Source organism: Gadus morhua, chromosome 18 (assembly GCF_902167405.1).
Source record: "Gadus morhua chromosome 18, gadMor3.0, whole genome shotgun sequence".
In the NCBI taxonomy this organism is placed as follows: domain Eukaryota; kingdom Metazoa; phylum Chordata; class Actinopteri; order Gadiformes; family Gadidae; genus Gadus; species Gadus morhua.
In genome coordinates this window covers 4,278,093-4,293,092 of record NC_044065.1, presented here as the reverse complement: position 1 = coordinate 4,293,092, position 15,000 = coordinate 4,278,093, and the positions used below count along the sequence as shown (strand labels likewise).

The 15,000-nt window shown below is 50.7% G+C and overlaps 1 protein-coding gene across 2 annotated transcripts in view; it reads left to right on the top strand.

Annotated features, from left to right (window-relative positions):
- The window catches only part of LOC115531432 (thyroid hormone receptor alpha), a 126,683-nt gene that overhangs the window by 74,585 nt on the left and 37,098 nt on the right, over positions 1-15,000 (top strand). Inside the window, exon 4 of one of the 2 annotated variants that reach the window (XM_030340697.1) lies at positions 6,607-6,907. In XM_030340697.1, coding sequence (XP_030196557.1) covers positions 6,852-6,907 — 56 coding nt within the window. In that variant the 5' untranslated portion in view covers positions 6,607-6,851. Of the gene's footprint in view, positions 1-6,606; positions 6,908-11,202; positions 11,407-15,000 lie in introns of those variants that run through there. The other variant, XM_030340698.1, reaches the window with a different exon arrangement.

Sequence of the window (15,000 nt, the reverse complement as noted above, 5' to 3'; positions counted from 1 at the left end):
GTGTCTGTGTGTGTAGCTGCATGTGTGTGTCTCTGTGCGTGTCTGTGTCTGTCTGTGTGTGCATGCGTGTGTGCACGTGTATGCGTGTGTGCCTGTGTGCGTGCGTGCGTGGCTGTATGCGTGTGCATAGGTGTTTGGGCGCCTATACATTTGTCCATTATGCGTTCTCTGCGTGTGTGTTAAACGCTGTATCCATTTATGTGTGTGCATGTGTGTTTTTTTTTTTCCATTACGAGCTGTTTTATAGTGTGTGAGTGCGTGTGTTGGTGCACAGCAAAGGCGTGTGTGTGCACATCCGTACTGTATGCTGTACTTGCATTAAGCAATAGGCTCTCGTTCCCACACTGGGGTATTTAACCTTCAAGGTTCTGTGTGTCGCATTTAGGGACTTTGATTTGAGGTTCAAGTGGTTGGACATGTCCGAGCCATCTGTCAGATGGTAGTGAGCGAAGTTCTCTGTGTGAATCTGTGGTTCTCGTCGCCTGCGTCTGTGCGAGCCCATTGAGAACTCGGCCCTGCCTAACACAGCTCATTTCTGACCAATCAGGGCTTCTTCTGATTTGTTTCAGGGACACTATCGTGAAATGAAACACTTCTCAATGGGAGCGCGGGGGGCGAGGGAGGGAGCCTCGTTTGGTTGAGGTTCTGACCATAGTCTGCTCTGCTTCCTGCCCTCTGTGTCTCCACGACTCAGGGACCTCAGAACCTTGGACACCTTCTGGTCGAAAGGTTTATTATCCCCTCACAGCTACGGCCCAGACCTGATCTGGGGTCAGTCCGGTGGTCCAGACCCCTTTAATGCAGCCGTCTGTAGGGTCTTCTCTGCTGCCCAGGACCATCGACCGTCAGCCTGAGGTCTTTATTGTTGTGGTCTATTAAAAGTACGCTTTAAATGACGAACATGAACAGCTTTAATGAACACTACTAAATACTCCACATGTTGAGAGAGAGACAGAGACAGAGGTTGAGGCAGAGGTAGAGAGAGAGACAGAGAGAGAGACAAACAGAGGGAGGGAGAGACGGAGACAGAGGGAGAGAGACAAACAGAGGGAGAGAGGGAGGGATAGAGAGATACAGACAGAGAGAGAGGGAGAGGGAGAGAGACAGACAGACAGATAGAGGGAGGGATAGAGAGAGGGATTGCCCAGATGGGCATGCTAAAGAACAAGGTTGCCCGTGCCGATGAGTACAGGACACGTACGCAGGAATGTCCAAAGTGCATTTTTTCACGCAAACAAATAAATGCTCACATCATGTTCAAACAGGGTTCAAACCAGGACTGGCTAAGCTTATGTCATGACTTCTGGCAGGCAAGATGTCCCTGTGCATGTCTGTGCGTCTGTCTGGGGGAACGCATGTCTGTTTGTAGAACTCGCAAATAAGGTGACCCTAGCTGTGTTCGAAATCGTTCCGTATCACGGATATAGTGCACTATATAGGGTGCACGCCATTTTTTAGTGGTGTTTGAATTCTCAATGGTTAATGTTCCCTACATGTTACTCCCGTATACCACAATGCAATGCGGTCGTGTTTTTCCGGAGGAGAAGAAGAAGCTGAATAACCGCAAAAGTCTCCGGCTTTCGTTTAGAAATGTCAACAATTTATTTTGGAATTAACATGAAAATGTAACATTCAAAATTATTAAGAAAAACCTTGATCAAGGAAATGTAACATTCAACATCATACAACCTTCAGCTTTCCTCGAGAGTGCCCGGTTTTTTTACATGAAGTACCCGGCGCATTCACTGACGCAAATTACGTTTAGAAATGTTCAGCGTAGTGTCCGAATTCTCGTTTTTTCGTTCCCTATATAGTGCAGTACATCATGAACACTATATAGGGAATAGTGAGGGAACGATTTCGAACACAGCTTCTGTCTCTAATTTGAGCCACACAGGGAAATGGATCCGGATGAAATAACACATCCTACATAACACATCCCACAGTTTCAAATTTGCCATGGCGTGATGAAATATCGAACGCCATACCCACGTGTTAATGAGCCTAAACAAGTCAGGCTGGTCATAGGGAAATAAAGAGGAGTGAACAGTAGTGACAGTTACAGATTAGCTGTAATGTAACGTCATTAGTTGGAATATAAACGTTACAGAATTACAACACAAATTCAATTTGAAACACCTGAGATTGCTTAAGTTAAAAACAAACCATTTCAAAGCAATTCAAAGTCTATTTCACACCACTACACCAGCCCTTAAGTACTGTGAGTACAAGGCTTTAAAGGCAAATAGACACAATACAATTTAAATGAAATGAAAGCTACGGCTTCGTTTACATGAACAGCAACAGTAAGTAGATTAGGACACCTTCATGCAAACAAATCGCTAGTCGAGTGAGCACTGCTGATTGCTTCCTGAGGTGTCAGACATCAGAGAGCAAAAAGAGAAACAGAGAGTAGAGAAACAGAGCCGGGAGAATAAAGGAGAGACAATAGAGGAGAGAGGAACGAGGAGAGAAGTAGAGTGGGATGTGAGCCTAAAAAACGCTGCAACATTCTTGGCAGCGTTCAAACATTCTGGTGCCAAAATTTGCGAGAGAGAGAGAGAGAAACGGGCGGGGGGGGGGGGGGGGATGTGAGAGTTCTAACGAGGAGGGTGAGGGCAGAAGTGCAAAAACAGTACATCGTGTTTTTCATGCATATAAAGTTATAGTGTTTGGACTATTTTAAGACGCAGCCGAACCACTGACCTCTGTTCCCACTCATCCCCCCCTCCCCCCCCCCCCCAAGGGGCAACCAACGCAGGCGTCTCTCCCCTCCTCCCAGTGACCCTCCCTGCCTCCGCACTCATCCCCCCCCCCCCCCCCCCCCCCCCACTGTGTGGCTGAGTCCACCCGGGAGAGCTGCCACATCATCAGGCCTCCGAGAAACGGGCCAAGATGTCGATTTACAGAGAACTGACAGCTGATCAGAGAGGGGGAGGGAGGGAGAGTCGAAAGAGGGGGGAGGGAGAGTGGCAGAGGGGGCCAGGGGGGGGGGGGGAGAAAAAAAATAGATAAAGTTTAGGGGAAGTATAAGAGAACAGTTGTGTGTACTTTAAAGACGGTTGTTGCAGCTTTGGTGACTCTGTCACATTGATGTGATATTCCTTAGAACACAATAAACACGATAATGAGAACAAACTGCACAGAACGGCAGAGCTGGGAGCTGCTACCGATCTTCAGAACATCCAGAGATGAGCTCGGAGAATCTGTAATGTTTCACGTGTTTGCCAATAACAATTCTTCCTCTGCAGCCAATCACAGAGCCCTGTTTATCTCCAAAAGGTGATCTGACATTTGCCTGCTTGTGTACCCACACATACGCACGCACGTGTCCTCCCCTGTCTCCCTCCCTCCCTCCCCTCCCCCCTCCCTCCTCCCTCTCTCTCTCCCCAGTCATCATGTTCCCACCATGGTTCAGGATGTTGCAGCAATTTCCACCTCAGGCTCAAGCACCACGTGTTGCTCAACAGCAGACTTGTTGAGGGCCGGTTGGCTCACTGAGAGGGGACCAGGCACAGGTTACTGTCGTCAATTACTGAGTCTATTCCTGATCGGCTCGCATACAGTTGAGTTGTGATCTGACCAATTGGAGTCTTTTTGGCCCGGTTTCTCGTTTGAAGCCGTCCTGTCTGTAGTGTTGAACAGAATTGTCTGTTCTGGTGGACTTGAGCCTCAGACTCAGTGCCTCATCACAGCGTGGCTTTCTGTTTCACGGCCCTCATCAGCTCATTCACAAAGAGGCTTAAATCGTCCTCTTTGCAAGAAGCAGTGAATTCCTCACTGTAGTGAAGCTGCTCCATGGCGGTATTTAGTGTAGATGGACAACAATGGGCCGTCTTTCACTGATGTTGAAAGACCTTTCGTTCCTACAATAGCGAGAGGAGCAACAAATGATTCTCTCTCTCTCTCTCCCTTTCCTTCTCCCCCCTCTCTCTCTGTCTCCGTCCCCCTCTCTCTCTCTGTCTCTCTCTCTGTCTCTCTGTCTCTCTCTCTCTCTCTCTCTCTCTCTCTCTCTCTCTCTCTCTCTCTCTCTCTCTCTCTCTCTCTCTCTCTCTCTCTCTCTCTCTCTCCCCAGCCATAACAGTGGTATTGTGTCTCATCCAGTAGCCTCATTAGACCGCCTTACTGGGAGAGCTTGTGTCCATACTGGTTGTCTCCCAGTCCCAGTGCATTTCTTCAGCTGGTGTTCTGTCCTGGTGCTACATGTGTCCCACACGGGGTGAGAGAGAACTCAATGGCAGTGAGTTAAAGTGTGCATGTTAAAGTTGTTCTCGGTTCTGTCTGAGTAGTAAACAAAGCGTGACGTTAGTTTAGAGAACGCAGATGAATGCAGCGTGTGTGAGGGTCTTTCGGGGCGCAGTATTTCCGCGGCCCACTCGGCCCATGAATTAATTGCAGTGGTGTTTACGCACACAAATCCATGTGTATATAACCAGCAGACACAGTGCTGTTTCACCAGACTCAGAGTGAGCTGGGAGGACCTCCTCACTGAGGATGAACCCCTCCCTGAAGAGGCGCAGCATTAAGGCAGCATCAACAGCAGCATCAGCAGTAATATCCGCCGTAGTGACGCCTTGTTCACACTACTTACGTCCGTCGACGGACGAACGAGGGCGTGTCTAAAGTATCGGGGACTAGTCTTTGTAGACGCAGCCTGCAGCCAGACTGATTGGCCGATGGATCCATCCCTGCCTGAATAGTTGAACATTTCTCAACTTTTTGAATCAGGCCACGGAGCCGAATGGACGGACAATGCATTTTGCGAGCGCCACCGTGCAAAAAAGCAGCAGCAGCAGCAGCAGTAACAGCAGCAATAGCAGCACCAGCAGCAGTAGCAGCAGCAGCCATAATGGTATCATGAATATCTTAAGAAGCGTCTCATGCTCGGATCATACTGCCGCGGATTAGTGGGCCATTGAACCGGGGATTAGTGAGGACAAATTAATACCTTGTGTGTGTGGACAAGAGAGAGGCTTGTGTAATGGATCGAGACCTTCCAGCGACGCACGCACGCACGCACACGCGCACACAGACACACACACACACGCACTGGCGCACACAGAACACACACAGAGCATATAATCGTATTCCCTAGAGTCCGCTGCACTGCTTAAAGCTACTGGTTATCCTGGGTCATCTGCAGTGTTGCATAAATCCTGGCCGGGGGTTGGGGGTTCGAGTCCCACCGAGCTTGCAGTCAGGCTGCAGACCCCTATGGTATTTGAGTCACTTTTTATAACGGCAGCGTCACCAAAAGTCGTCCACATTTGTCCACGACTTCATGAGCTGAAGGGAGAGCAGCTTCCTGCTCACCTTGGGGGACTTCCTGTCGTGAGGCTCACTAACAAGCCAGCTCCGCCCCCCCCCCCCCCCCACTCCCCACCTCTTGCTGACAACCAAGAGGCTCCTTCCTGTCATGTGACCCCCGTGTGAGGGCCCCCGCGGGGATGACAGCATCACACCCAGCAAGACGCCGAGCCCTCGAGGGTCTGATAGTATCACACACGCACACACGGCGTCACTGTGGCAGCGCTGTGGGCTCGGGGTTTCGTTGTGTTACGAGGAGTGCAGTGATTTATTTAATACAGGTTTGCAGTTTTCTTTTTTTTTCTAATCCTGTATTTTGCTTTTTTTCCTCATTGTGTGTGTGTTTGTGTGTGTGCGTGTGTGAGTGTGTGAGTGTGTGTGTGTGTGTGTGTGTGTGTTCTTGGTAATTTATGTGCATTGCTGCTGCAACACTTGCAACACTTCCCTTTGTAAATAAGGAAAGCACTCCAACTGTCTATCTGTTATCTATACATCATTATAGTGCACCAAAGGAACCTTGAGAGACACAAACAAAGCAAGGAGATACAGAGCAATAGCAGTAATTGAGGCTTTTGAAAATATGGGAATTTAAAGAAGGGCGGTTCCTACTGCCTTAGTCGTTCATAACAGGGACAGACGTGTCCAATGTGTCTGTGACTCACGAGGCCTCTCTGTCCCCGCTGAGGACAATGTGTCTGTGACTCACGAGGCCTCTCTGTCTCCACTGAGGACAATGTGTCTGTGACTCACGAGGCCTCTCTGTCCCGCTGAGGACAATGTGTCTGTGACTCACGAGGCCTCTCTGTCCCCGCTGAGGACAATGTGTCTGTGACTCACGAGGCCTCTCTGTCCCCACTGAGGACAATGTGTCTGTGACTCACGAGGCCTCTCTGTCCCCACTGAGGACAATGTGTCTGTGACTCACGAGGCCTCTCTGTCCCGCTGAGGACAATGTGTCTGTGACTCACGAGGCCTCTCTGTCCCGCTGAGGACAATGTGTCTGTGACTCACCAGGCCTCTGTCCCCTCTGTGTCCCCACTGAGGACAATGTGTCTGTGACTCACGAGGCCTCTCTGTCCCCACTGAGGACAATGTGTCTGTGACTCACCAGGCCTCTGTCCCCTCTGTGTCCCCACTGAGGACAATGTGTCTGTGACTCACGAGGCCTCTCTGTCCCGGCTGAGGACAATGTGTCTGTGACTCCCAGGTTCTCTGTGTCCTCGCTGTACTCAGTGTGTCTGTGTCTCACTGTTCTCTCTGTGTCTGTGACTCACGAGGCCTGTTCTCTCTATCCCGCAGGTCCTGCTCCCCCAGGAACCCGCGGCTTTCGTCCAGACACCCCCCCCCCCCCCCTCTGACAGCGGCAGAGCGTGCGGGCCCCCGAGCAGCACGGAGGGTCCGGTCCCTCTGGAGACCGCCTGGCTCCCGGGACCCTGCCATGTCTCGCTGACCAGCCCTGCCCGACCAGCGAATGACAAGCGAGCATCCGAGGGTGGGGCCCGCCTCAGTCTCGCGTGATTGGCCGCTGGATGGAATTCAGGTGAATGGAACACATGCCCAAGGAGCAGGACCCTAACCTATCAGAGGGAGATGAGAAACGGTGAGTGGCCCGCCCCTTTTTGCTCCTTTCCTGTTACGCCACATTCACACCGTTGATGGATCCCGTTGACTTTGCACGGGGCGCGCTCTCGAAATGCATTGTGGGTTCGTACGTTCTGTCGGCTCCGTTGCCTGCGTCAAAAAGCTGAGAAATGTTCAACTTTTCGCGCGGCGACGGAATCGTCGGCCAATCAGATCGCGTTATGCAAATATATGCAAATACACTGTCCAATGACATCGCCTTTGTAATGCAACCCTGGAAAACACATGGATACGTCGATCCGTCGATGGACGTGTGCAGTGTGAACGCGGCGTTGCTCCCTGTCTCCTAAAGATCGGGGCTGAGGTTCACCTGCTGACTCTTCCCGTCTTAGCCGCCGCTACTTAGCTCCTAGTGGGACAGGGCAGGGTTTAATGGTGCCGGAGTCTGGTACGGAGAAATCCTCCTAAGCTGCTTCCCTGAGGCCGAACGGGGACTGAGCCACATGTGTGTGCGCGCGCACGGCACAAAGCCCCTCTGAGCTCGCAGACACAATCCTTAACCTTGACCCTTCGGCTACACCCTCCCCCTCCTGCCTCAGTTTGACCTCTGGCGTCTCACCCGACCTCACCCCCGCTACACGTCCTTAACAGGAGTCAAGGCCAGCTGTCCCCAGCACCCAAGAGTACACATACGCACTCACACTCACGCACAAACATGCACACACAGACATACATACCTATATACATGCACACACACACACACACTTGCACACACACACACACGGACACACATACATAAATACATGCATGCAGTTCATGCATACATACAGGCATGCATACACTCGCACGCACACACACACACACACACACACGCACACACACACATACACACAGACCAACACGTACAAACAAACACACATGCACACACACACAAAAACAAGCACACAAAAACATACACACACGCGCACAGACACACACACAAACACACAAAAATGCACACACGCACACAAACACGCACACACACACAAAGCCACTCCTGATTAAGGGAGAGATAAGGTTAATGAACCGGACCCCCACTCCGTAGTGCAGAGCCCCAGACAGGAGAAGGTTCTGGAGCAAAGGCCAAAGCAAAGGCCCCCCCCCCCCCCCCTGCCAGCCAGGACTACAGTTAGAGTTACAGTGAGCAGCGCTGTTTACCAAGGGGGGGGCTGTCTCGGTCTGGGCTTTGTGGATTTCAAATGTCGTCGTTGACGGATTGTGAATATCTCTGCATTTGTTGTTACACATGTGTGTGCGTGTAGTTGTGTGTGTGTGTGTGTGTGTGTTTCGGTGCGTGTGTATGCACACAGCCAAGCGTGTGTTATGTGTGAGTGTGTGTAGTTGTGTGTGAATGCGTGAGGGTGCCTTTGTGCGTGTGTGTGCACAGCCCGGCGTGTGTGTGAGTGTGTATGTGTGTCATGTATGAGTCTATATGCGTGGTGCTGTGTTGTAAACCCCCCCCCCCCCCCCGTGGCCCACAGGAATGTGACATCAAATACCCCCCCCCCGGTCAACGGGTGCGTAAACACGGGCGCCGCCACCGGCCGCCAGCTCAGGACACCTGTCCGTCAAGGACGGAGGGGCCGGACGAGGAAGGAGGGGCCAATGTGTAGGCGGGGCCAATGTGTGGGGAGGGGCCAGTGTGTGGGCGGAGCCGACGTGGAGGGAGGGGCCGACGTGAAGGGTGGGGCCGATGTGGAGGGAGGGGCCGACGTGGAGGGAGGGGCCAATGTGTGGGAGGGGCCAGTGTGTGGGAGGGGCCGACGTGGAAGGAGGGGGCAATGTGTGGGCGTGGCTCAATGTGTGGGAGGGGCCAATGTGTGGGAGGGACCAGTGTGTGGGTGGGGCCAGTGTGTGGGAGGGGGCCCATGCATGGGAGGGGCCAATGTGTGGGAGGGGCTAGTGTGTGGGAGGGGGCAGTTTGTGGGAGGGGCCGACGCTGGCTCTTCGTTTCCTGAAGAGTGGCTCTGAGCGTGTGTTGGTCAACCTGACCCCATCTCACCGCTGAGGGCCCCGCAAATAGAAAGCAGCATGCCTCACTGCAGAGAGGATTAAACTAGGAGAGGTATTCAGGTGCACAGCACGCCACGCCTGGCTGCCACGCCCCCCCCCCCCTAGGTACCCAGGGTGATCGTGATTGGCCAGTCTGGTCAACAGATCTATTCAAACCTCAGCCCCTCCCTTCATCCATCTATAACTGTATGTCCATTACGGGTTTGACTTGCCCAAAGTCAAACCCCTTGACTTGCCCAAGAATCTTATTCGAAGTTCGTTTGTTTGTAATGTTAATATTCTAATATATTCGAATATTTATTAATAATATTTTGACCATTAAATGCCTTCAGTAAGACCTGGATTGGGCTTTGCGAGGTTTGTTTACCGCGTTGCTATGGTTACCGGTCTTGCGTGTTCCAACGGTTTATCAGGTTTCTAATAAATCGCTGTCTAATCAATACTTCATTCACTGCCTTTTCCGTGGTCATTACAATATTATGAACAGACTGCGTGGGGTTCTCCGACGTCTCTCCCTCTTGGCCTGCCCATAACAGGTTCGAATATTAAGGGCTGCCTAATATTCGTTCGAATTTTGATTTATTTTTTTGATATTCGAATAACGAAGTTCGGGGTCAAAGCCCTAATGTCCATGGTCACACGGCTGTCCTCGAGTCCCTGTGAACCCCTCGGAGTGAAGCATGTCTGCAAACCCCTCCGCAGCCCACATCCTCCGTCAGCCGGCCACCCCCATCCCCTGGTCTCCAGGTGTGCCCTCACGTTGACCCTGGATATGAACCAACGACACAGTGTGCATTTTCCTCTTGTGATTCTTTCACATCGTGATGTCATCATCACACACCCACACTTTCCCGAGCTGAATGTTGAATGTTCCCGCTGCCATTTCAGTCCTCTAATCTGACGGCCTACACACTGAGTAAACACATCAAGTGTTCAAATAATGGATCATTTGCTCTAAGATTATTATGATATAAAAATGATCCGCTGCTCCGACACACACCAGACACACACACATACACATGCACACACACACACCCGCAGACACATTTACAAATACAAACAAAACAAACGCACGGAGCACAAACAAGTACACGCACAATGCAGACACACGCACGCACACACACACTGTGTGGCACCACGTCCATACACAGCGTTTGCATCACTCCGCTCGTATCATCTGAACCATGATCTATTTTGGGCAATATAACCTTTGCTGCACTTAGCCAGCGGCTACCGAAAGCATAGGATAAGATAGCATGCTTATTTCCTAGCAGAGCTGTACCGATCATGCTCTGTGCTTTTAGAAGTTAATCCAATTTTCCGTCCTTCAAAGCCATGCTTGACCCGGGATTGCACTCGTGGTAAATACCTCCAGACGCATCGGATGCATCTCTTTCTAGCTGTCCTGCTGGACACACGCTTAAGCTAAGAGATATTCAATCACGCTTAATTAATGCTTAATATTTTAAAATAACAAATGCTGCTGTATTTGTTGGCATTTTATTGAATGAGAACAATGAAAGCCTTTAAATGTTGCGTCGTGCTGCGCTGCGACCGGGCTTCGGGCCGCATGGCATCGGACACGAGGGACGTGTTAACCGCGTGTCCAAGGCAACGGACCTGACAGGACGGGGAGCCCACCGCACGCCGCGAGGCTAGCCCTCCCTCTGTAGGCTGGCCCTTGCTATGAGGCTGGCCCTCGCTGCAGCGAGGGCCAGCCTCATAGCAAGGGCCAGCCTACAGAGGGGGGGGGGGGGTATGGAGCGATTTATATTATTTTTTTGGGCTCTAGGGGGCCCCCTAGTAGTGGCCCGGGGCCCCAAGCAATTGCGGGGCCCCAGGCAATTGCCTGGTATGCCTAATGGGATGCAGCGCCTCTGCCCCTAGTGCCCGGACAGATTGAACCGTCCACACTGGGAGAGCCTCGCTACGGCTGCTGTTCCTCCAGTCCTCCTGCCTCTGCTGTGTGTCTGAAACACTGAGGTTGAGACCGGGCAGCCTTCCCCCACGTCCCAGACAGCAGCAGATCCTTTGAGATCACTCGGTTCAGAGAAGACCGTGAGGACGCAAGCCCTTGTCTTGGGCGCCTTGCTCATTAGGTCTCGTGTCAGTGCGAGAGGAGCGGCACAGCCATTGGGCTTCATGCGGAAACACGCCTCGACGGAACAGCCCCTCTGAGTGACAACGCTCCAGTCAGGGCAGAGTGGGCGGGAGAGGGAGGGACGGGAGGGGGTGTGTGAGGGTTTTGGTCGCCAGCCAGGGAGCTAAACATATCGCAACCAGTTGAGCTATCAGCCCAGATCAGGATAGATGTGTTATTTGTGTACCATTGAGCACCTTTGCTCTCAGACAGAAAAGGGACACCAAGTACATTTACCGACTGCTACTACTACTGCTATTGGACTACCACAGCTGGGACTACTTCTTCTGTAACATGCATATCCTACACTCACCCTATGTGATCAGGTTCGTATAGCCGCTCTCTTGATTCTGATACACCTATCATCTATTGTTTGATGAAGTGTGTGTGTGTGTGTGTGTGTGTGTGTGTGTGTGTGTGTGTGTGTGTGTGTGTGTGTGTGTGTGTGTGTGTGTGTGTGTGTGTGTGTGTGTGTGTGTGTGTGTGTCGGTACTTGAAAGCATGTGTGTGTGTGTGTGTGTTTGTTTGTGTATGTATGTGTCTGTGTGTGTCCTTGCTGTACTTGCAAGCGAGTGTGTGTCTGTTTATCGGTCTGGTATTTGTGTGTGTTGTTGTTGTTAACAACAATTTTCTCTGCCCGCTGGTGTTGTGTGCTCATCAGATGCTATATGTATTTTTTATATATTATATATAATTATAATAATATCCAGACATTGGGGATTAAATACATTGACATTTATCTTGATGCAAAATACAAAAACATGCTCATTAAATGTACCAACATATACTTGTATAAATATTCATGCATCGTGTTCTTATCTGCTGACCAGGAGCCGTTCTTTCTGCAGGCTATGAGCTCTATCCCTGTCAATCATTTGTTATCTGGTTTAATGCTGCTCTCCTCCCAAGGAAATGTTTGACCTTACCTTCCCTAAATGTTAATCCTTGTGAAATAAGCGTTGAGGGAAAAATTATACATTAAGGGAAGAAAAATGAGGAACAGAGTAAACCAGAACTAGTACTGATCTCTAATGATCCCCTAGCTAGCTCTATCAGTTAAATCAGTCAGCTAGTCAGCTAGCTCTATCAGCTACATCAGGCAGCTAGCTCTATCAACTACATCAGGCAGCTAGCTCCATCAGCTACAACAGGCAGCTAGCTCTATCAGCTACATCAGGCAGCTAGCTCCATCAGCTACATCAGGCAGCTAGCTCCATCAGCTACATCATGCAGCTAGCTCCATCAGCTACATCATGCAGCTAGCTCTATCAGCTGTATCAGGCAGCTAGCTCTATCAGCTACATCAGGCAGCTAGCTCCATCAGCTACATCATGCAGCTAGCTCTATCAGCTACATCATGCAGCTAGCTCTATCAGCTACATCAGGCAGCCAGCTATATCAGTTAAATCAGTCAGCTAGCTCTATCAGCTACATCAGGCAGCCAGCTCTATCAGTTAAATCAGTCAGCTAGCTCTATCAGCTACATCCGGCAGCTAGCGCTATCAGCTATATCAGGCAGCTAGCTCTATCAGCTACATCATGCAGCTAGCTCGATCAGCTACGTTAGGCAGCTAGCTCGCTAGATTCCCTGCCCTCACTTGTTCTCTCAAGTTACGTCAGGAAACGTGTGACTCTTTTTGACAGCTATTTGGACAGCTTTTAATAGATGCATTGGCACATACGTTTCTAATTACCTGTACAGTACGTTCGGGTGTGAAACGTTGTGATTGGCACAATCTAAAGCCCTCTGGCATACGCACCTCATGACCCTCATCCAGCGAGGACTAACATGCACTTGCCAACGTTGACAACACATACCCTCTGCCACCGACAAAACTACCAAAGCAGGGTCGCTGCTTACAAAATAAATACAAGCCTGATAGAAGGTCCTAGAAGGTGCGCTCAGTAGTGGCCGTAGGGAGCCCCCGGGTTAACGAGGCCTCAGAGGTGACTGAGGGGAACGACTGTCTTCACCTGTTACCACAGGAGGGATAATAATCTATAGTACAATTACACAGTGTGTTGCAGCAGTCGTAACGCAGACTACAGGCTCCTGCACCGCTCTGAACAACAAGCACCCCTCAGTACCGGGCTGTCCCTAGCAGAGAGTCACTGCTTATGACAGTATAGAGACTGGTTAAGGTCTACCCGCCCTCATCGATGAAGAGCAAGGTAAGCTCCTCTTCTAGCAGATAAAGCGGCATTGATATCACAGAGCCGACCTGCCAGCAATCTGCCAGTGATGAATAATGTCTCTGCGTATTACTGACATCCCTCACGCCTTTCAAAAAATGCACAAAATGCACACACACTGACAGTCTTCTGGCCAATTGCCATTAAAAGTTAAGCACTTTAGCTTGGTTAATAACCAACCACAAAGTGAGTGGAAGTCTGACACTCTGACATACTGACAGACACTCAGACACAGTGACAGACATCAGGACAGGGCGAACCATTAGCGGTAGGTAATGATATCCTCGTCTCAATGCCAGACACTTAATAAAGTAGTTATTAATAGAAATACTATGACCAAATTAATCTAGATACAATAACAAGCACTCGGATCAAATACAAATAACAAAATAACTAACAGTAAATCAAACGTGTACTACAGACGCACGTCATTCGAATGATTCCCTTTATCTTATTACCTCCATCCATCCACCCAAACCTCCTCCCCCTTTGTGAGGAATGCAGCGACCACTGTTTCTGCTGTGAAAACAACATAATGTTCTTGTATTCAAGGTCATGTGGTCGGCGATATGTTCAGAATCCAGCCGGGGAAACCCATACAACCCATTTGGACAGTTTGTTCCTTCATTCACGCTTCCTGCTCCATAATGTGCATGTAAACATCCCTCAGCCAATGAGGCGGCGCCGTAAAGCTCGTCTGACTGGAATTAGGTTTCATTCACCGCTCGGCAGTGAACACCCACCCCCCCCTTCCCCTCATATGGAACCTGCATTAGATGCACAGTATTGTGCCGCCGAAAGGCGTGTGCAGGTGTGTGTTCCACCTGCATGGCGGCCTCGTCCTTTGAACCGCCCGGTTGAAACCAGCCTGCTGCTAATTAATGACGAACATACGACCGTCCTGTCCTCTGACCTCGTCCCCCTCTCTCCCCTCGTCTCTCTCCCCGTCTCCCGTCTCCCCCTCTGCACGGATGACTGCCTCAGAGGTTCCTGCGAGGTCAGCTGCAGGAATGTTTGGCTGCGCCCGCTGCCGGCGATTTATGGCTTCTATTTCAAGTCTGATGAGGGTTTAGCTGCAGCTCGGATGAGGAACCCGGACAGCTACAGCCTGGCTATGGCCAGACCAAGCTCCATCGTAGATTGCACGTTGGTCTGGGGAGGCTGCTGTTGTTTTCTTCAGCACAGGAGGCGTGATCAACAGGCCTAGATCAAACGACTCTGTACACAATTGGCTGCTTCTCCCTGTCGTCATTGTGTTAAACCAGCCAATAGCGCGCCAGCGGGAAAAGCCAGCTTGGTGATTAGCTCCCGTAGAACCGGATCGGAAGCAGGAAGAATTGTATCGCTCCTCTTCAGCCCCTGCTGCAGGGCAAATTCAAATTTGCCAGAACGGGCTGGGGGTACCCAGTCCATGACAGCTACAGTCTCGAGCTCTATACCCACATACCAGCTCTCTGGCTAGCCTCAGGGCCGTTTTGGACTCTTTATTTTACATTGTTATGATTGTGATTTGCTAATAGTTTCCCTCTCCAAGAGGGAGGGGTTGAGTCTTGGGTGCTGGTGGCCCACGGCGGTGGGTTTGATGGACAGGTTTGATGGACGGGGGGCTTAAAGGCTAGGACAGCTTCAGATAGTTTGGTCATCGTTTGGTTGGAAGTGATCGTTCGGAGGATTCCCACCGCTGTGCTTCGCTGAGCCCCTGCCTGATGCCTCGGTTGTCGCCGTGG